Genomic DNA, 22,586 nt, shown 5'->3' on the forward strand with positions numbered 1-22,586 from the left:
GGAGTACTGGAAGACTGCTTCCCGCGAGAGAATCCTCTGAAGTTAGGTTAGATGCCAGTTTTGTTTGCTTCCCCCAGAGAGGAAGAGTTTATTCCCTGCTTGCCATCCTGACCTGGTGGAGGAGCTGGTGTTAGTATCCGTTGAGCCCACTGTACTGTGGGGAGACTGGTGTGTGTCAGGCGAGCGACAGGAACAACCAGCTGTCGGTCACAGTGCAAGAGAGATTGTGTTTCTTAATCCACATGGGTTCTAAAAATTACTGAGAGCCTGGGAAGCAAGCTTTCCTTGAGAACATGTGTATAAATTTACCTAACAGTTTACCCTTGTATTTTACCTTAATTGTGGCCTGTTTACATGCATAGGAGAGTGTCCTGGGGAGGGCTTGTGGAGAATACTTCATGTGCAGCAGTTCAGTCAGATCCATTTCACTTCTGCCAAGTTATTTTGATTTATTTACTAGGTTTTAATTTTACGGCAAAATGCAGCAATCGATACTGTCTTCTACCTGTTTTAGATCTTGGTTAATTAAGTACATTCTTATATAGTACTTGTATTACTGTGACCTTTTCTTCCAAAGTTTTTAGTGTTAAATAACATTACAGTTAGCACTTGACTGTTGATTTGTTTCCCTAGGCAAGAAATTATAGAGCAGCTTCTATCAAATATTTTCCACACGGAGAAAAATGAATCGGCCATAGTCAGTGCAATCCAGATATTGTTGACTTTACTTGAGACACGGCGACCAACGTAAGTTTTCCTTCTGTTTCATGAAATGAGTCATTTGGTTGTCCTTTTAGAATTTTTAAAAACTAAGAATTAAGTTAGTGGTTTATTACTACAGTATCATGCCCTTGAATTTCATTTGTTGAATATTTTTCTACTGTACGAATAGTTTTGTAATACATAGATGTTGAAAAATATGCTTTAGTAAACAGTATTGGCAACATTTGGATTCTTGTTATTTGAGTTTTTGTATTCATTACCAAAATACTACTATAATAAGTCAAACCCATGCAGAATGGCTCACATTCAGGAGAAGCTTATTTCTTGTTTGTGAAAATTGAAAATAGCTGTTCCTGGTTGGTATGCAGTTCTCCTCCAAGTGGCGATTCAGGGCTCTTCTGTCCTCTCTGCGCTAACTTGAGGCTTCGCACATGAGGCACTGCAGTTCATTAGGCTGTTTAAAAATGGATGGACAGGTGGCTTGAGGCCTTAAGGAAAATTTTGGGTGTGTTTAAGAATCAGAAAGATAGTCTGTTTTTCCTATTTGTGTGCCTCTGGACAAGTCATTTAATATTTGTCATATTCTTTACAGTTTTATACCTAAAGCTGATTTACTTATTGTCAGAGTTTTCCAGATTGTTTCCTGAGAATGAGAATTTGAAGAGGTAGGCATACATTCGTGTTCCAGGAGTGTGTCGTTTAGCGATTAGGGTTTGTCTTTTCCTCTTCGCCGTTGGGTCCCTCCTGTGAAGCAGAGGCATGGCGTGAAGGAGCGGCGAGGTCTGCTGTCCGCATAAGCAATGTGGCGGCCCAGGACTTCTGGAGTTATGTTTAATGGTGTCATTTGGTTCCTAGCAAAACAGTAAACACAGCCGTATCAGTCGCTGCTTCCCAACGTCTCCATCTCGATTCCTGTCTTTTTCATCTCTGGTTGCTGATCATGGAATGTCAGTGTGGCAGCAGCGCTTCAGATGTATTGTAATTTTGGGATTGTATCTGCAGTTCTGACTTCCCTATTAAATCCTATTTTAAATAATGTAACCAGTAACCTACAGTATTAATCAGGTGGTACAGGAATGTTATCTTGCTACTCCTGGTGTAAGGCAGTTGCATCATCTCTTAAAATGCTTTAAAAGCACCTGAGCTGGTGCGGTGAGATTCATGTTGATGACTTCGGCTTGAGAACGGAGACGATGCAACAACAGAAGAAATGACAGGAAATCCCTGATCAGAAGGGAGCTGCCCCCAGACCACAAAGGTCGGTCAGACACTGAGCAGGCTTACCTTTAAAGAGGGGCGGGCGGAGGGGTGGTGGGTGTCTGAAATCTTAGCCTTATCCTTAGGAGATTTCTAAGTCCCTAGGGTAAAGGGTAAATCTTAAAACTATTTGAACAAGAAAAAATGGGTTAACTACAAAGCAGATCAGATTGCCAGACATCTCATTTGTAAAGTTGCATAAACACCAAAAGACAGAAGGCAGGATTGTGACCCTGAAATACTTTGATTGCTGTGTGAGGGCATGAGGCATTTTCTGTCATATGAGACCTCAGTGCTCCATCCGTTCCTGGGGTCAGTTACTTGAAGATGAACTTTATCAAAGTCAAACAGAAAAAGTAAGGTAGAGTAAAGAACTTAAGATAAAGAAATATATTGGTGAAAGTAATGATAAATGCAACAGGGATGTGAAAATTCATGTGACTATTAGGAAAGAATTGAACAAGTCAAATGTTGAAAAAACACAGTAAATTCCAGATTATTTTAATAAAACTCAAGAAATATGGAGAGAAGGGGTAAGTTAGTGCACAGTATAACTCTTATCTTCTACTGAGGAACTGAGGTATTTTCATATAGTTCCATTTTTCAGCTTAAAAGGTGATGGTTCTGATATGTTTTTAATAAACACAGAGTGGTAGTAGGTTACTTAATGCCGTAAGGGCCCCAGGTGCAGGGAGAGCAGGGGTGCCCTGAGAACTGTGGACACGGGACTTTGCATTCGCTTGTTGGCCCTGCTCAGGACATGCTGGCCGCCGTCTGTAAGCCACTGGGGAAAGGGGAGCAACCCTGTAACCCTGAAGGCACCCTTGGGGCTTACAGGTGCGCTCGTGGTAAAGAGCCTGCTTGCTGCTGCAGAAGACATAAGAGACGTGGGTTGATCCTCGGGTGGGGAAGATCCCCTGGAGGAGGGCACCCACACCCACTCTGGTATTCTTGCCTGGAGAATCCCATGGACACAGGAGTTTGGCGGGCTACAGTCTATGGGCTCACAAAGAGTCAGAGATGACTGAAGCGACTTAGCATGCATGGGGACCATTAGCGGTGGGGGGAAGGGACCGAGAAAGAACCTCTATCCCTCAGGACAGCCAGGGACACATGCAGGACCCAGGCTGTTAGAGAGCCCCTGTCCCTGAAGTAAGTGTGGGTTCCCTGAGATGGCCCATTCCTGAGGCCCAGGGGCATTTCTGGTGCCTGAGGCTGAGCCAGAACAACAGTTCCTCCCACGCTCCCCCGCTCCAGGCCACCACACTGGAGTGGGTATAGTCGGGTGCTGATGGAGGGGAGGCTGCGGCCTGGCACAGGGAGCCCGTCAGCACGGGAGTGAGCTTGAAGGAGGAACTTCAGCTGAGGGCAGAGCAGACGTTGAGAAAGACCTGGCGGTCCAGCCGTAACTATAAATACAGAGTAACTTGAGACAAGTTTGAATCTTGGTACACTGAAAAAAAGTCACAGCAACAGCAGAGCCCGAACCTAGCTCCGCTGCTGACTGTAAATTGATCCCCAAACTTCACACTAAAGACTTAGGGGAAGAGAGGTGCGTCCGCTGCAGACAAGTACTAGTTACATCAGTTTCTGTTGTCTTACACAGCATGTCCACGTTTCAACCAAAAAATTGCAAGATGAAGAAGCCAGATAAAAAGAAGCTGACATGCTCTCAAGAGAAAAAGCAGTCAATAGAACTAGAGTCAAAAGTGTTGGAACTATCTGGTAGGGAATTTTACAAAAAAAACTGTGATTGATATGTTAAAGACTTGTGAGAAGAGTGAGCAGCAATATGTGAACAGATGGAGAATTTTAGCAGAGCTATGGAAGATCATCTGGAAATGCTAGAAATGAAAAATAAATGAAAAATATCTTTGGGCTCATTTGTGAACGTTGACATAGTTGAGGAAAGAATCAGTGTAGGACGTTAGAAATTACCTACAGTGAAATATGAAGTTAGACCCAGGCGACAGTTGCTTTGTGAGGTCCAGAAGCCATGATGTACCAGCAGAAACAAGCGCACCGTGTGCCCAGATCTTGGTTTCTAACCCCGGCCTCCAGTAAAGGAATCAGGGCTCTGGAGAAATGGCTGGTTCTACCACTGGGGTAAGACGTACGTGAGATGAGTGTGGAGCATCGCACAGTGTAGAGACTAAGGACGTGCTCAACAAGGAAGACCCACAGGGATTTCCCTGGAGGTCCAGTGGTTAAGACTCCATGCTTCCAATACAGGGGACGCAGGTTTGATCCCTGGTCAGGGAACCAAGAACCCATGTGCAAGATGACCAAAACAGAGAGGAAAAAACCCACAGTAAGGGTTTGTGAGCAGGACACAGGAGGCAACTGGAAGAGCTGCCGTTGGCCAAGCTGGGACTGCCAGTACTTGCACAATAGAATAAAGCAGCACTGTATTGTAACACAAAGCAGCTGCATGAAATAACTTAACCATGAATCCATACTGACACAAATAGATGATGGAGCGAATAAACGGGGAAGAAGAGACAGCTCTCCCGTGTGGCAGAATTCCAAGTAGTTCATAATTCCATCTCTAGGAGGAAGAGCAAAACTCGCCACTCTTTACTTGTAGCTGGCACCTCATGACTTCCTTCTAGAAAGTACACTGTGGAAGGACAGCTACAACCAACACTTCCTCAGCCAGATACTCAAAGTCAACAGCCATTGTTAAGTTGTATTGATGGTGTGTAATGAAAATGGCATCTTACTTGTGTGGTCTTCCTCTCAAAAACCCACGGTCGTGAGAAAAGTACAAGACCAGGTCCCAGCTGAGGGACACTCTGCAGAGTACCTGGCCAGGAAAGTTCGAGTAACTGTCAGAGGCAAGAGGAGGCGAAGGACAGAGGACTCTTGACGGTAAACATAGTGAGGCGTCCTGGATGGACTCCAGACAGACGCAACTTGAGGTGAACACACGGAAATCTGAGTGAAGTATGGATTTTACGTGTGAGTATTGGTGAATAAATTTTGATAAATGTAAGGTAATGATGGGGGAAATCGAGTATAGGTCATATGGGGACTCTAGTACTTTTGCAGTTTTTCTGTAAGTCTAAACTATTCTCAGAAACAGACATAACATTTAGACAGAAATCAGTAAGAAGCACAATGCTAGCAATTCACTGGACCTGACTGACAGCACCAAGTGCTGGCAGGCCCGCGAACAGCAGGAGCTCTCATTCCTTGCTGGTGGAAACGCAAAACACTGCAGCCACTTGGAAAGGCAGTCCAGCAATTGCTTACAAAACCAAACACACTCTCACCACACAGCCCCAGCAGTTATGTTCCTTGGTATTCATCCAAAGGAGTAGAAAACGTATGTTCACAAAAACCTACTCGTGGTTGTTTAGCAGCTTTACCCACCCTTGCCACAACTTGGAAGCAGCTAAGATGTCTTCAGTGAGTGAGTGGATAAACAAACTATAGTTCATCCATACAGTGGAATATTATTCAGCCCTAAAAAGAAGGTGCCCTCCAGCCATGAAAAGACATGGAGGAACCTTGAATGCAAGTGAAAAAGGGAAAGAAGTCAATCTGAAAAGGCTACATAACCTTCTGGAAAATGTCTCATTTTACTGTGGAGACTGTAAAAAGATCACTGATGACCAGAGGGTGGTGGGGGGGTGCAAAGTGAGTAGGTGGAGCTCAGGACCTCCAGAGCCGTGAAAATCCTCCGTGTAATGTCTTAGTGCCCATGCAGGTCATCATTTGTCCAGACCCATGAAATGCACACCATCAGGAGCGCACTGTGCAGGACGCGGGCTCTGGGCGATTGGGATGTGTCAGCCCAGTTCAGGGGTTGCAGTAAATGCTCTGGTGGAGGATGTTGGTAGTGGGGAGGCCGGGCATTTGTGAGGGCAGGGGGCAGACGGCCAGTCTGTACCTTCCCCTCCCTTCTTTGAACTGAAAGCCACTGTATAAAAATGGTTTTTATAAAAATCAGTGTAACTCGTATCAACAAACTAAAGAAGTAAAACCCTGTGACCATTTCATTAAAGCCTTTTATGATAAAACGTCTGCAAATAAGAAATACAAAGGAACTTGGGAACTGAGAAACAGAAAATCCTTGAGCGCCGTCATTCTTGGTGGTAGAGGCTGAAATCATAGCCCCTAAAATCAGGGGCCATGGTGAGAATATCCCCCTCACCAGTTCTTTTCGGGCTCATGCTGTTGGTCCTGAGGCAGGAAGGAAACCTAGGCATCCAGATTGGGGACTAGGAGGTGGACAGTGCTTTTTGGAGGCAGGGGCACCATTCAGCCCGCTAAGCATAGCTAAACCAGATAAACATAAACAACTAGCCAGCGCTGGCGACAGTGAAGCTGCACACAGCCCGCCGGGGATGGAGAGCCACGCGGCCACCTTCTGCACGCACCTGGTAGTCTTTAAATAATGGACCTTTGTCATCCAGCCCTCTTAGATATCTACCCACGAGAAGTGAAAACTGTATCACACAAACTTAAAGTGAATGTTTGCGCGCTTTACTCGTAATCACCCAGAGCTGTGCGCAGGCAGAGTGTCTTCCCCTGGTGAGTGAGAGGGAGCCGCGGTGTGTCTGGGCACTAGCTTCAGCAGGGGAAGAGCGCTGCCTGCCGGCACCCCAGCAGCCGCCACAGCCTGCGCCTTTCCGAGTCTGAGTCCCACATTTAACATACCTCTGCTTGGAATGTCAGTGTGAGTTTTGTTTTGGATTTGGTGGGTTTTTACATACATTTGAAAGAACTGAAATGTGAGAAACACTGTGGATATTGACTGTGGTACCTGAGTCAAGGCAGGTAGATAAGTTTATGCTCACTAAGTATTTATTAGATGAACAGCTCAGTTGGTAAAAGAATCTGCCAGCAATGCAGGAGATTGGGCTTCTATCCCTGGGTTGGGAAGATCCCCTGCAGAAGGGAATGGCAACCTACTCTAGTATACTTGCCTGGAAAATCCCATGGACAGAGGAGCCTGCTAGGCTACAGACCGTGGGGTTGCAAGAGTCAGATACAACTTCGCCTCTGAACCACCACCAGTATTTATCAGATGAACAAATGAAACTTATGTGAATGAGTAAGGATTTTGAGTATAAGTTTTTGTATGGTATTTTCACATGAGTGGAAAAAAGCAGGTCGTAAATGTAGCTTAGAAAGCGACTCTCCACTTGGGGAAGAAATCCAGTGTCTATGCCTGTTTTGCATAAAAATAAATTCCAGATAAATTAAATGAAAAATACTAGAGGAAAAGCATACAGAAGCTCATAGGATATGACATTGTAAAGAAGTTTCAAAGTCTGGCTTCCTGGACAGAAACTGCAGTGAAGAATGCTATATCTGGCCACATAAATTATTAAAACCCCTACACAAGTAAAAAGCACTATAATCAAAGCAGAAGTCCTTTCCCCTGCCCATGTGCCCTTTCTATAATTGCATTTCTGAACGCTGTTATGGGTAGCTCTTGGAAATCACTGGCACGTGTAAAATGTTTTCAGATGGCTGTCGTAATGGTCCCCCCTCCAGGTGTCAGCTGTGCCAGGCTCTGCTCTCGGCCCTCGGTGCCAGCATGGCCCCCGGCAGTCCTGGGGGCGCCGTTCTTTCCGTATCAGGACAAATAGCTGGTGAGCCAAGGACCAGGATTCGGCACAGGCCTTGCTCCAGCAGCTATGCTGTTGGCAGCGAGTTTGCACTGACACACCACTCCCGGGTTTATCTTTTAATCTGAACTGTGCACCCACATTGTTACACCCCTCCCTTCTGTTGCCCAACTTTGAGAATCCCCATGCTTCCTAACACTGATTTTATGAAAGCAATTTTGTTATTGTTTTCCTAAGAGAAAGGGTTTATAATGACTATAAGTGAAAGAAAGTGAAGTTGCTCAGTCTTGCCCGACTCTTTGTGACCCCATGGACTGTAGTCTGCCAGGCGTCTCCATCCATGGGGTTTTCCAGGCAAGAATACTGGAGTGGGTTGCCATTTCCTTCTCCAGGGAATCTTCCCGACCCAGGGATTGAACCCTGGTCTCCCGTGTTGTAGGCAGACGCTTTACTGTAAAGCCACCAGGGAAGCTCCAAGCCACTTATAATGACTATAGATAGAGCTTTATACAGAACATTAATATACTCCTTTTAAAGAAGCGATATTGATGGATTAGTTGAGAGAATCCTAGAGCACTACAGGCCTATTTATTTTGGCTGCTCTGGGTCTTCATTGCTGCATGTGGCACGGAAGACAGGCTCTAGGGTGCCCAGGTTTGGTAGGTGTGGCACGTGAGCTTAGTTGCCCCACAGCATGCGGGATCTTCCTGGACCAGGGATCGAACCTGTGTCCCCTGCGTTGGCAGGCCGATTCTTAACCACTGGAGCACCAGGGAAATCCCAGGCCTGTTTATTATTAACAGTCATCCAGTGGTAGGCAAGGATGGTATGCACTGTTGTTCAGGGGTCTCTGGTTGCTTTCCACATTTTCTGGTTAGAGACATGGTGTTAGTACAGTAGGTGCAAGGAACTAGAAAGTTCAGAGAAAATGGGAGGAAATGGCATATAATTTCTCCCCTGATAACATATGTTGGATTTCTGGTCATGTCAGCTGATCCCCATCAAGGTTTTCTTATACCCTCTTCCTACTTCCAGAAATTTTGATATAATTACATATATTCCACAGTTGTTTTGAATATCTCTGTACTCTGATGCGGGTTTCCCTGGTGGCTCAGTTGGTAAAGAACCTGCCTGCCGATGTGCGTCAGGAAGATCCCCTGGAGGAGGAGATGACAACCCACTCCAGTACTCTTGCTTGGAAAATCCCACGAATAGAGGAGCCTGTTGGACTGTAGTCCATGCGGTTGCAAGAGTCAGGCATGACCATGTGACTCAGCCACTACCATACGCTGTTACAGAGCACCTTGAATGGTTTGTTCTGAAATAATAAAATTAACTTGCTTTGTTTCAAGATTTGAAGGCCATATAGAGATCTGCCCACCAGGCATGAGTCATTCAGCTTGTTCGGTCAACAAGAGTGTTCTAGAAGCCATTCGAGGAAGACTTGGATCTTTTCACGAACTCCTGCTTGAGCCCCCCAAGGTAAGGCAGCTCTCTGAAGCATCATTGAACAGTTCCGTAGTTTGATTTCAGCTGTTAGAAGGTAGATGAACCTTCTGAGTTAAAGAACCGGCCGTGACCCACCCACCTCGTGCAAAGTATGTTAAAAGTGCCATTGTTTTCATTGCTTTTGAACTGGTTTTTAAATTGGCTTTTATCTGTTTATAGTGTCAAAATTGATGAATGGAATAGAATTAAGTAAATTAAGTAAGATGCTTACCTGCTTAGAAAACTCAGCTTTTTGTTCTTTTTTTCCCTATAAATTCTGTGTATTTACATGCAAGTAAAGTAGTTTTCTTCTAATAGCATGTTATTTTCACATCTTTGAGGTACACGTTAATCTTCAAGAAACTAATCTTGGAAGTTGAGTTGTCTTACTCAGAGTTGGAGCAGTGTAACTGCCTGATGGACAGGTTGTCATTTAAGAAGTGGTGGGTTGATTGTGACTTGGAGAGTTAGTTTTTCTGTCAGGGGCATCCGTGTGCTAATCCAGAAATGACTGTTTATTCAGGCAGCCACTGAAAATGCAGACGGTGAAGATTTAGAAAAGCAGGGTGTCCATGGCCCATAGCCTTTGTCACGGCTACCCCTGGGATTGCTGCAGACTGAGGCCAGGGGACGAGGCGCTCCCTTGTGGTGTCTCTGGGGTGGAAGACAGAGTTCCTTGAGAGTTCTGCCGCCCACGCTGGTTCCTTCACTTTGGTTTTTCCTTCTGTGTGCCTCATTGCATCCGGCGTCTCAGGCTTACACAGTGCATCTCTGCAGCCTCTGCGGAGTGAGTTCCTGGGGATAGAGTGTGGTAGTGTCTCCCTTCTGCCCTAGGTGTTTCCAGTTGGTGGAGGGGGCGCAGAGAATAATTTATGTCCATTGTGCTTGGAGTCTGGTTCAGCTTCTAGATCGCCTCCTCACATGACCAGCGAGCAGGCAGTGGTCTGTGGCACAGGCCAGGGTGCTCAGGGCCTGCCGTGGAAAGGGCGCCTGCTGATGCTGGCCGGTGGCGTCCTTCATGCCAGGCTTGGGGAGAAGGGCAGGAGAGCCAGGGAAGAAGCAGGATTTGTTCAGGAGAAAAGAAGTGCAAGTCGGAGGAGGGGGAGGGCCTGAGAGAGGAGGAGGTGTGGCCGGGCGCCCCTGACCGGGGTCTCAGGTGTCCCCGTCTCCTTTCTCGGTCGACAGAAAAGCATCTCGTGTGGATTCTCACCCTGGTGCTCTTCTTGGGCTGATTCCAGAGTGAGACAGTGTTTTGTGTGGACTTCTCTTCCCTGCTGGGGGCAGTGAGCTCAGCCCCTGACTGGCGTTACTGCACAGGGCAGTATGTGAGTAGACCCATGTTCATTAGCACTGTACTGCAGGGAGTTGGGGGTGGCTCCCCTTTCCCCTGGGCCTGGAGGAGAGGAGGTGGGGGTGCTGGGAAGCCCTGTTGGACGGGGACATGGAGAAGGACACCCTTTTCACTTTGTTGTGGGTCTCCTGCCAAACTTCTAAAGTTCTGAAATGTTCTGGGTCTATCTTCTGTGATTTCAAAGAATACAAACTCCCTTTTATGGATGAAAGCAGGTTTGAGGTTGATCCTGCTTCTAGGTTGTGACCCAGAGGCAGCTACTGAGTTTGCATTTTTACCCCGGTTTTGGCAGAGGTTGAGGACTGTGTTCCGAAACCATGTGTCACTTCTCTTAATTTCCCAGCCTTCTGGTTAGGTTTGGAGTATTGCACTTTTTCTTCATGGACTTGACAAGCTTTCTGCTTGTTTAGAATATTGAAGGCAGGGGGGTACTTGATTTCTTATAAAATATGTAGTCTAGGGAAATTACCTATTTTTTTCTCTTATATTTATTTCATCATATCTTAAAGATATCAGTAGGAGTTTTGGATTTTTCTGCAGGTGTAGAATTTAGGCCAAGTTGTTCGTGGGCTTAGTTTAACTAGTGTGGTATCTTAGTACATACTCCTGCACCGTTTGTTTATTGAACTGGTTTTTAATTTCTTTATTTGTTTATCTTTGGTTGTGCTGGGTCTTCGTTGCTGCCCGCAGGTATTTCTCTAGTTGCGGCAAGTCAGGGCTGCCCTCTGGTTGCAGTGTGAGGGCTTCTCCCTGAGACGGCTCTTCTTGTTGTGGAGCACGGACCCCACGGCCCGTGGGCTTAGTTGCCCCATGGCATGTGTGATCTTCTTGGACCAGGGATCAAACCTGTGTCCCCTGCGTTGGCAGGCGGATTCCTGAGCACTGGGCCACTAGGGAAGTCCTGAACTGAATCTAATCAGAAAGCTTTTTCTTTCTCAGAAAAGTGTGATGAAGACTACGTGGGGTGTGCTGGACCCCCCCGTGGGGAACACCCGGCTGAGTGTGGTTAGGTTGGTATCCAGCCTCCTCCAGACGAATACCAGCAGCATCAACGGGGACCTCATGGAGCTGAATAGCATTGGGGTCATACTGGTAAGATGTCCCTGAATGATGTCGTCACTTGCCCTTGAGCTTTTATAAATAAGATCGCTGATTGTAGAACCTCATAAACTCACAGTATGTGTCAATGACTTTTCTTGGTCTGAGTGCAAACAGTCTTGCCCTTGAGGTTATCATCAATTTCGAGTGCTTTTAATTTTTCAGTAGTGATTTATTGTTGCTCTGCATAGAGATCTGTGCCTGTGTTATAGAGAATTTCCGGGACAGTTAAGACACAGACATTTCCCTCTGAAAGCTCGGTCTCCCGTGGAGGCTAGAGTGAGTGCCGTCACTTTCTCTGGGGGTTGTGTGAGCCGTAAGTGGCTGCTGCCCGCAGCACTCTTTTCCTTCATAATGCTTCTCTTCAGGGGACAGGCTTTTGTCTTTTTTGCACTGAGAAAGAGCTGCAGAGGGTATTAAGACCGTCTTATCTGGACTTCCTGTACTCCTGAGGTCCCCGGCTCTGAGGCCTATGCTTGGGATCCACAGGCCTGGCTTGGGGCCCCTGCCGGCTCCGACCTGTCTGCCATAGTGCAGGCGGTTCCCAGGGTGGTCACACGGTGCCCCTGGGGAATTTGGCATGTGTTTCAGAGGAGGGCCTGGTGTTTGCTCTTCACATGAGAGGCATCAAGTGGGCACTTCATATACATTTCTCCTATGATCATGGGTATAAATTTTTCAGATCATGCCCAGAGTACAGCTAGTAAGTGGTGGAGCCAAGATTTGAATTCACATCCACGTTGAAACCCATGCCTGCTCTATCAGCCATGCCATTGCACTTTGTGGCATCGCTGAGCTACTTCAACTGTGTTCCAGCCTGACGTGTTAGTGACACAGCGGTAGAGGGCACAGAGAGCAGGGCCTCCTGGAGAGAAAGGAGCGCCACAGGGTCACACTTTGCTTGGTAGCATAGCCCTTGCCCTCTGTGGACAGAGTCTCTGCCTCACCCTCTGACAGGAGCATAACTTCCCACGCCTGTCTTTGGGAGTCTCCTTGAAGTCATCAATTACTAGTCTTTAATCTTACTACTAATAAGTGTACAGCTATTGTTAATTCATTCTGTTGTTATTAGAGCTACTTTTGAGTGCTAAATTTGATAAAACTTCTAAATGGATCATTAATCATTACTTTTTCGTTTTGAGATTGGATAACCAGACTCAGAGATATCCTGAAAACATACTACAGCTGTGCGTTTTATGCTTTTAGGAGCTGTCTTCTTTTCTGCTTCCTTTGCCTTTTCTGGGTAATCTGGAAAACCCTTGCACCTCCCGGAGCTCCACACATCACCGCCTGCCATACTGTCTTGTTTTGCTCCGTCTGCTGATAGTTCCATGAGTTTCGAGTGCTCGAGTGGTTATTTTTTTAAGGTGTGAGCGCCTTGACATTGGAGACCGTATTTTGCAGCTAGCACCAGGCACTGCTCAGGAGTCATCAGTGAACATTTTGTTGAATCAAAATGAAATTCTCATAAATTTCTTTGAAAATCATTGGAAATTTACTAAACGTAATATCTGTATTAGTGATACACTGTGAAAACAAAAAGATTTTCTCCGAGAAATTTATTGTCTTTATGTATTCATTGTTGGTCTCTATTAGATTCCTTGCAAATTCTGACGTGTTGAATGAGCAAATATAATGTTATTTAGTCTATGAAGGCGTTTTAAACTGCCTTTAAAAATAATGTATTCCTTTTAATTTGTTTTATTGTACCAGGAGCACATCATTGATTATTTGGTGAATGTATTGAAGTAGTGACTGAAAGATTGAGGTGACAGTAAAAGAAAGCATTGCTTTTCTTTTTTTTTTTTTTTTGTAGGACATGTTCTTCAAATACACATGGAATAACTTTTTACATACACAAGTGGAAATTTGCATTGCACTGATTCTTGCAAGTCCTTTTGAAAACACAGAAAATAGCACAATTACTGATCAAGACTCTGCTGGTGACAACTTGTTATTGAAACATGTAAGCTTACTTGGTGTCTTTTTCTGCCACTCCTGGTTATAGTAGTTTTCTACTTGAGTTATGAAGTGAATTGAAGTCTAAGGGTAGGAGGTGAGATTTCAGAATCTAAGGATTTAACTGTCTTATTTTGATTTTACTTTTAACCAGTGATTCTGTAAATCATATCCTAGGCAATTCACCATTAGATGAACTTTTTGAAAAAGTTTCAGTAAACTCAATAGATTGGAAGATTTAGAAACCTTTTGGAAATTAAAAAACAATACAGATTTAAATAACATTTGAACAGTTATTTGGCTTGCCTGAGTTTCCATTTTTGGTGCTGAATCTGTGACTGAAAGTGGGGAGAGGTGAGTCCTCTGCAGTGTCAGCACGCGTCTTCCGGGGGCCTGTTGTCTTCTGTTAAATACGAGGTGGTGATTTTACCGAGTCCGTCTTCAGGTGTCTTCTTGCTCTGCAGTTCTGTGACTGTGGACATTCTCTTGCTTATACTGTGTTACCCCCAAACCTTGAAGATGGGCAAGGCTAGCCTGGAGTGACCAAGTAGATGGGGAAGACAAATGACATTTGAATGAGACTGGCTTTGCACATTCTGATAATGCAGCCCACAGCTCTGGTCATTGGCCAGCCACACCTGTTTTTAACAAGAATGTAATAATGTTAGTTCATGCAGAAGTAAGTGTTGCTCACATTTGAAAAGTACCAATATTGCTGTGGGTTGTGAACTAAATTTTTGCTGGGGCATGATTCCCTTTCAGAATAAAACCTGGCTTTGCTTTAGGTCAGCTGTTCACTGGTAGCAGTTACTTTATCACATTGCATCTGATTTAGCCAATAATTCACAGCTGTTTAGCTTGCTGGGTTGTATGTATAAAGTGGTATGTATCACTTTCCTGTTTAACTAGAGTTCTATTTCACTTTAAGATTTTGACACTGTGACATTTATGTCAGTGTTAACCTGAAACATTCTTTTTTATTCAGCTCTTTCAAAAATGTCAGTTAATAGAACGAATACTTGACGCCTGGGAAATGAACGAGAAGAAACAGTGAGTATATTGTTCTCTGATAGGCGTTCAGCTTGACTATTTGTGTTTGGCTGCGCTGGGTCTTGGCTGCTGCTTGGGCCTTTTGCACTAGTTGCGGCGTGGGGCCCACCCTCCAGCCCCAGCACGTGGGCTTCTCGTTGCCGTGGCTTCTCTTGTTCCAGAGCACAGCCTCTAGGCGCTCAGGTTTTAGTAGTTGTGGCTCTTGGACTCTAGAGCACAGGCTTAACAGTTGCCGCTCCGAGACATGTGGGGTCTTCCTGGACCAGGGACCGAACCTGTGTCTCCTGCGTTGGCAGGCGGACTCCTCACCACTGAGCCTCCAGAGAAGCCCTGATTTTTAATTTGAAGAAAATGTGCGCCCTTGATCTAGACAGGGAACAGTGAATATAGTTACATGGTATAGGTCACTTTACAGTTAGTTACAAATGGCTCTCCTGGGACTTCCAGAGCATTTAATTGTTAACAGGTATTTTTCTAATAATTTACTTTTAGATCTCCCTGTCTTTCTACCTGTCTTGAGGGGAAACCGGGGGTTGGGAGTGCGCCCCTCCTCTGCTGCTGCGTTTGAAACTTCTTGTTTCTTGGTGAATGGTGGTTTTTCTGAGAATGATGGGAAGGAGGAAGAGAATGACAAAGGCAAGTCCTCCGTGATGATAATTAGCTCCTAGAGTCACTTTGTGCCTGGAGCTAGAGGAGGGTACAATTGCCTAGTATTTCCTTTTATAGAAAATTTCCATTAGCTGATTGGCGCAATTACTTGCGGTGTTTGTTGCTGCCCGTGAGTGGCTTTGTTACCCCCTAGCAGTGTTGTCTGGGATGAGCATTCCTCTCTAACACCCAGGGAGCTTTTATGCCTTCCCATAGAATAGATTCTGCGGCAGGGGTGTGTGTTTGGGAAACACTCTCAAGGCATTCTTGTGTTTGCTTTTAAGTCAGATTTATGTAAGCATACATTTTGGGGTATACATTTCTTTTAAAAATCACTTACTAAAAACCGATAGGGCTTTGCTTTGATTCTTTGTGGAGAAAGATGGCTTGTAGTTGAGTGTGGCTGGGGCTCAGGTCCTCTCCTGAGAGGAGAACCCTTCTGTGGCCAGACTGACATCTCTTGTCCATCTTCGCCTTCCTTGACTCCCTTCCTGTCTCTGCCTCCTTGTCTCACCAGTCCTCTGCTCCCCGTGAGCTCCAGCCTCTGAAATTATTTCTTCTTTCTTAGGGGGTCCTGAAAGAGCTTTTTAAGGTTTCCTTGAACAGGAAGCGTAAAGAACATTGGGAGCCTTGGGCCAAAAAGGTTGGAAATGGGTGTTTGTTTTCACTTGTGGAGGTGTGAGGGAATACAGCAGAGTTTGTAAGAACTTGCCCCAATGAACATTCAGGTTCTTATTTTGAATCTTACTGTGAAACTGAAAGAGGTCACAGAGTTGGACATGACTGAGTGACCGAACAGTGACAAGAGAGGCTCTTAGCAGCTCAGCCGAAGTCTGCCCTGGGCCTTCGGGCCTGCAGGCCTCCGTGGAACCTCTAAGCTTACTAGCAGATACTTCTGTTTTTGAGGCAGGCCTTTAAGCATTATGTGGTTTTTTCTTTTTTAAAGTGGCTCCTGAAAGAGTCTCCTTTTAAGTAAAGATCTCTTCAGTTTGTTCCCTCCTGTCTGCATTCAAAAGTCTTCTGTTTCATAGAATTTAAAGTATTTAAATATTCAGGTAGAGAGGTCACAGTGATGTGAGAAGTCTTAAGTGTAAAGATGGGTCGGTTGTGAAGAGTGGCCTCTGGTGAGGAGTAACATGCATGTCTGTTCCCAGTGGTGTATGGGCCAAATGCAAGTTGACTGCCTCTCCTCTTGGCCAAGTCCTCGAATCAGCTAACATTTTAACTCAAGAAATGCCATTACTAGATAACTTTCTCTGGTAATTGATTAATATGATTGAAATTTAATATCATGTCTTAGCAAAATGAACCAGTAGAATTCTCACCTCAGTTCTCTACAGTTTGTTTAGTCTGAAAAACAGTCTTACAGAAAGAGAGAAAGGAAAGTCACAGCCACAGAATCATCAGGTGCCAGTGAAGGTTCGGGCTTTTGTTTTTAAAGATAATATGTGACTGAAGACGGTTGGTTTGAATACTTGAACAAAATTTGTCCTGTCTAGAGGGGCTGCAGTGTAATTTTTTGAGTAGACTGTTTTCTGCCACACATTTCACTGCCCATCCCCCCACCCCCAGTCTGATAAGACTCCTTACCCTCCTCTCCTATCTGTTATTGTCCTTGGTGGCTCGGATTTTAGAATCATTGCTTAACTCCACAGTAGTTGCCCAGCTGCGTCGTCACACCCCCCCCCCCCCCCCCCCCCCCCCCCCCCCCCCCCCCCCCCCGTCAGGAGTCTGAGTATCTGCCCCCTGCCCCCTGCAGGGCCGAGGGAGGTCGGCGGCACGGCTACATGGGTCACCTGACGAGGATAGCCAACTGCATCGTGCACAGCACAGAGAAGGGCCCCAACAGCGCCTCGGTGCAGCAGCTCATCAGAGGTAACGCTCCCAGCGTCGTTCCTGTTGGATTGGGGAAGTTAAGGGTAGGGTGGAAAGATTCATAGCTTTTTAAACAGCTGTCTAAGGAGCTTCCTTCTACTTCCACATTATCTGGAGATTTGAATGAGACTCTTGAGAATGTGTTTGAACGATGTAACTCTTTGCTGTATCTCCGTTCTTAGTTCTGCAGTCCTTTTACTGAGTATCGGCAGGCTTGGCCGTGAACTGGAGTCACCCACTTTCACCCTCTAAGGGCATGGCTCGCAAGTGGCGAGCTTGAAGTACTCACAGGCTGATAGTGGAACCTCGTGAGCTACAGCTAGTTATTCTTGCTTTTCCTTTTTTCCTAAAGGCCCCCACGTGGCCTGTGGATTTGAGTTCCTTTCACTAGCATATTAAGATACTTATCAGCATTTTTTTCTGTCTATCTATTACTAAAATGAGGGCTATTAGCCAATATCCTTAAAGACTCTTTCTGTACTAGCATTTGAATGTAATCAGCCCGAGGTTCCTTGAAAAAGCTGTGCGGATGCCTTTTACCCTGGCTCCCCGGCCTTGAGTCCACCTCCTCCTGGATGAGAACATGAAGAACCCCGTGTGCTCCAGCGGGATTACTAGGCCTGTGACTCACTCCAAAGGCAAAATGTCTTAGCCTCGTGGTGCAGCGTTTGTTCAGTTGTTAGCTTGCTGAAAATCAGCTCCCAGTCTGTCCTACTTCTCTCTTAAGAATGTTTGTGTTCAAGAGGCTGTTACCTATTGAATGTGCAGTAAAGGCATGATTGTGGCCCAGCGATGGAGGAAACTGGGGCTTGCCCACCGGGAATTTTGCTTCTTAAGAGAGAGATTAGCCGTATCATCACGCTGTATGCCCTTAGCCGTGAGCGTGAATTGGCCATGTCATGTGTGTGTTCTTTTAGAGCAGTCTTAGTTTTATGGTGGTTGCCTCCCAGATGTGTGTGTGAGGGTGTATGCACATATATTTAAACCAGAATTGTCAGACAACAACTTCAGTCTAGCAAGGGCTCCCAGATTGCAGCTGTAGTTTCACTTTCTCATAAAACTATTTGTGTTTCCTTTTCTTTAAATTTTCTGTAGAGGATAGATTTCATTATTGCCCATGTACCCGTTTGTTGTCCTATGACACAAGTATTTAGAAAACATTATCTTTGAGGAACTTGAGAACCCACACTGGGTTCCATGGGGCAGCCATGGGCTAAAAGCCCTCAGAATTTCTCAAGAAAGCGTGCAGGAGTCAGCGTGTGCAGGGTTCCCTGGACACGTGTGACCGTGGGGCAGGACCACTGTTAGCCACACCTTTATAAAGAGTTCAGTGGAAACACTTACATTAATATATTCCAGGTTAAGTTTTTACCAAAAGACCCTAAAAAAAATTGTTAAATCCAGGTAACTGGTTAGGGCTCTTGGCATCAAGTATAGACCAGAGGCGGGGTAGGGGGGTTCCTGAAAGTCCTCAGGGTGCAGACTGAGCACGGCTCTAGAACCCTGAGCCTCCCAGAGCCCGGCGCTCAGCCTGCAGGGCTTGCTCACCTCTGACGAGCCGCGTGGTGGCACCCTCTCGTGCCCCGTCTCTGTGTAAGTCACTGTAGTGATCATGCTTTTTTCCTTTTCTCCCCTCTGAAGATCTTCCAGACGAAGTCAGGGAGCGATGGGAGACGTTCTGCACGAGCTCCTTGGGAGAAACTAACAAGAGGAACACGGTGGATCTAGTAGGTTCTGCAAGATTACATTTCTGTGATTTCGGTGCTCTGGGGCTTTGCCCGCTTATTCAGAAAGATGTGAGGCACCTTTCTTCCACTTGTCCTGGTGATGGTGGCTCAAGGGGTACGTTCGTGTCTCTTACCAGTAAAAGAGGTTGCGTCCGCAGTGCTCTGGCTCGTTTGTCCAGTCAGCTCCCAGTTCCAGCCTGGGACGATGTAGGGGACACGCAGCCCCTCAGCCCCGCTTCCTGCCACACCGCTGCACCTCCCTCGGCGCCTGCTCCCCGGGCTTCTCAGCTCAGCCCCAGCAGTCCTGTCACGTTCGGGTTGTTGCTTTATGCCTGGATAACTCCGGGTGGTTAGAGAACCGAAATATTCCTGTGACTGGTTTCTACTTCTGCTTAGTTGAGTTTACCCTCATTAAAGACATTCCCAGTTGGGGGAAGTTCTGCAGATGACTTTGGAACCCCAGCTTTAACAGATTGGTACTTTGAGCCAGGGAACAATGGCATTGATAATATTTTTAAAAATTATATTGGACTTTGGAATGTAGTCTTTGTTTTCTTTAAGACACTAAGTTTTAAGGTAAGTATTGATTTGGTTTTGAAGATGAGGGAAAGCATTTCCTTTTGCAAGCACGTGCCCCCGGATAACTGAGGTGGTAGCCTTGATGGTACATAGAGGGAGACGTGTCAGATGTTTCATTCTGTTTTTGAAATTCAGCAGCTGCAGTCTTGAATTTCTAATACACGGTAACTCCCTCGATTGTTGGGCAGTCAAGTGCCTGGCAGCCTTATCTGCTCAGAACAGAATTTAGAGTGGGGGTGGGGGTAGGAGGGGCCACAGAGCAGTGCCCGGGTCACCCTGTGCCACATGGCCCCAGGGGCCGGTCGCCTCCCCCTCTATAGATCAGCTCACCACTTTGGTTGTCTTTTAACAGACTCTTGACAGATTGGTGGCTTGGTAAGGTGGATATAGTGGGAGAATTATTAGGTACTAGAAGCTGAAACAATTATGAAGAGGTAAGTGTAGAAAGGGAGCTGTGTGGGGCCTTTTAAGTGTCTCGGTGTTATAGCCCAGCAGAGGACGTGACAAGCACTGGACAGGCCTGTGCTGTCAAGGAAGGGTTCAGTGAGTTTAATGAATGTATTACCCACCATAGATTGTTCCCCGCCCCCCCCCCCGGTCAAATTGGTTAAAATTCTGGATGATCAGGGTGTTACTGCAGAGTATTAATTATACTTAAGCTGAACCTGTTAATTTAGAGGTCCCCATATTGAGTCCTTGTTAAGAATGCAGGCAATGTGATCTCCTTGAAAGGGAGTTTTGACTTGTTTCTTACTTATAGAGAAATAGTATTAATTCTGATTTGTTTGGGAAAATTTGTTAAAACTTGCCCTTTGATTAACTTCAAAGGTAGAAGTAAAAAATGTCAGTTAAACTTGTTATCAGGATTTTTAAACCCTTGGTAATCCAGGTACGTTTCTCCTGTCAGTGTGTAAAGGGCTGCATCGCAGTTCAGGTTTGCGCTGTGCGGTTGCTCATCTAGTGTGTGACCGTGTGTAATGTATACGGCCACACCGCACGAAATTAGTGCACAGCTCCTTTGGGTCAGGTAAATGTAGACAGCCACTTCCATCGAGACAGACATTTACACCTGTGTGGCACGAAGAGCTCTCCTGGGCTCCACGTGTCATGCTGACTGAAGCCTGGTTCTCCTTTGCCTGTTGCAGTTGCCGCGATAGCACTTGGACTATGCAGATACTCCACAGTAACACAAAAGGAGACGTGGGTTTCTGTAGCAGAAGTGGTCAGTAATAGAGCCCTGTGGACATGGCTCATCTCTGTGTCTGCTTGGCCCCACCCTGTGGTCTTGTTGTTGCCTGAGACTCTGTGTTGCTCTCTCAGGACCTCTCACTTCTTTAGTGTCAAACACCCAAGACGAGCAGACCACCCCCAGTTAGTCTGAGTCCTTCAGTGGGGAATGCTGCTTTGTGGCACTGGGTTGACCACAGAGTTTGTTCATAAGACTTATGGCCAACCCTGTATTTTTAGGGATACGGGGGTTCCAGGTTTTTAAGGGTCCTTTTACATTAACCCCAGGCCACCAGGGAGACTTGAAGTGTAGCTTCCAAACTCTTTATTTTTTTGCCCAGAATGTTTCAGGCTATGTCCCAGTAGGGATATAGAATTGCCTTCTTGCTGAGCTCTTTGAAGTGCTTCAACCCTGTGGCCCTGTATTGCCAAAGTAAATGCACAAGAGATGGATACACTCTTATTACCAATAAAACTCGGTATTTTAACATCCAGAGACTGCACTGTTTTGACTAAGCCCCCAAACTGTAAAAATTGGTAGGGATTTAGATAAATTTAGAAAACGTAGGAGGTGTTTTTGTGCTGACTTTGGAGAACTGAGTTTGTTTGATTCTTTGCCTTCCTCTCCAGGGGCAAGGGTGTGTTTTTTAAATGTTGAGGTAGTTTATGAGATAGTTTATGGAGGTTGTATAGAGTAATACAGAGCGCACATTTGAATTGTTTGCAGGCCCAGTGGGTCGAGGTGGAACCTCTGAGGGTTTGCGTTTCTACCCAGCCCGGGGTCATGTAGGTCCTGGGGGTCCACAGTGGGACTACGTAGAGCAAGGAGGAGAGTCTGTGCCTTCTGCTTTTCACTCAGATGTTACCAGTCAGGTCATACTTAAGATTGCTTAGCAACCTAATCAGCCAAGATGAAGAAAACTCTTACTTGCCTTTTCTTTTCACAACAGTTAATAAATCTGAAATTTAATCATGAAAGAAGGTAACATCTCAAAGGCTTTTTTTTTCTTTCATTACAGTATCAAGAGTATAGTTTACTCTTTTTGCACAAAACAAAAGCATTTTCGCTTATTTAAAAAAAAGTCTAGTTTGCTTAGAATACGTCTTGCTTGGCAAGAGTGTTCTTATCTCCTTATTACTTTCTTAAAAGTTAGGATTCTATATTCTCCTTTAGTGATGTGTTCAGTTCAGTCGCTCAGTCATGTCCGACTCTTTGCGACCCCATGAATCGCAGCACGCCAGGCCTCCCTGTCCATCACCAGCTCCCGGAGTTCACTCAGACTCGCGTCCATTGAGTCAGTGATGCCATCCAGCCATCTCATCCTCGGTCGTCCCCTTTTCCTCCTGCCCCCAATCCCTCCCAGCATCAAAGTCTTTTCCAATGAGTCAACTCTTCGCATGAGGTGGTGATGTATTGGTGTTCCTTAATTCATTAACTGGTTGAGTGGCTACTGTTTGCTGGACACTGTGGATGTTGCACTAGACAAGATTGGCAAAAATCCCTGCCTCAGTGGAGGTGGATAATCAAAGGGGCAGGGTAAACGAGGGGAAGGGAGTTGGAGTGTTTGGGGCAGACGTGCATTTAAAATTAAGTGGTCTAGGGAAATGTCCTTGAGAATATTGGTGTAGAGGCTGAGGCAAGTGGGGGTGGAAGAGGGGGTGCAGAGGCTGGTAGGGCGCCCACATATTTATATCAGAAAGAATGTGGCAGAGAATGAAACGGGGATCTCTCGCAGCTTCAAGGCACGCTCCTGGGATTGTGATCTTAGTTAAATGAAAAGCCGTTGGTTTGGAACTGAATGAAAAGTGCCATGATTTAATGTCAGTGGTTTTAAATCTGTCATGATTTAAAGGATCATCATGGCTGCTGGCTTGAGGAATGACCTAGTGGGACTAGAGGTGCAGCAGAGAGACTGCTGGATGCAGTGTTCACCCAGATGAGAGAGAGAGACCCTCCCTAGGAGGTGATGATAGACTTGAGGAGAAGTGATGGGGTTTCAGGTTCTGCTTTGACAGTAAGGG

General features: G+C 45.7%; 1 protein-coding gene across 16 annotated transcripts in view; it reads left to right on the forward strand.

The window, feature by feature from the left end:
- The window catches only part of PPP6R3 (protein phosphatase 6 regulatory subunit 3), a 123,408-nt gene that overhangs the window by 68,186 nt on the left and 32,636 nt on the right, over positions 1 to 22,586 (forward strand). For all 16 annotated transcript variants that reach the window (XM_040255243.1, XM_040255249.1, XM_040255256.1 and 13 more), the window contains 7 exons: positions 634 to 747; positions 8,915 to 9,044; positions 11,341 to 11,493; positions 13,316 to 13,465; positions 14,444 to 14,508; positions 16,916 to 17,031; positions 18,673 to 18,758. In XM_040255243.1, the coding sequence (XP_040111177.1) occupies positions 634 to 747; positions 8,915 to 9,044; positions 11,341 to 11,493; positions 13,316 to 13,465; positions 14,444 to 14,508; positions 16,916 to 17,031; positions 18,673 to 18,758 (814 nt within the window). The remainder of the gene's footprint in view (positions 1 to 633; positions 748 to 8,914; positions 9,045 to 11,340; positions 11,494 to 13,315; positions 13,466 to 14,443; positions 14,509 to 16,915; positions 17,032 to 18,672; positions 18,759 to 22,586) is intronic.

This window comes from Oryx dammah, unplaced genomic scaffold (assembly GCF_014754425.2).
Source record: "Oryx dammah isolate SB20612 unplaced genomic scaffold, SCBI_Odam_1.1 HiC_scaffold_15, whole genome shotgun sequence".
In the NCBI taxonomy this organism is placed as follows: Eukaryota; Metazoa; Chordata; class Mammalia; order Artiodactyla; family Bovidae; genus Oryx; species Oryx dammah.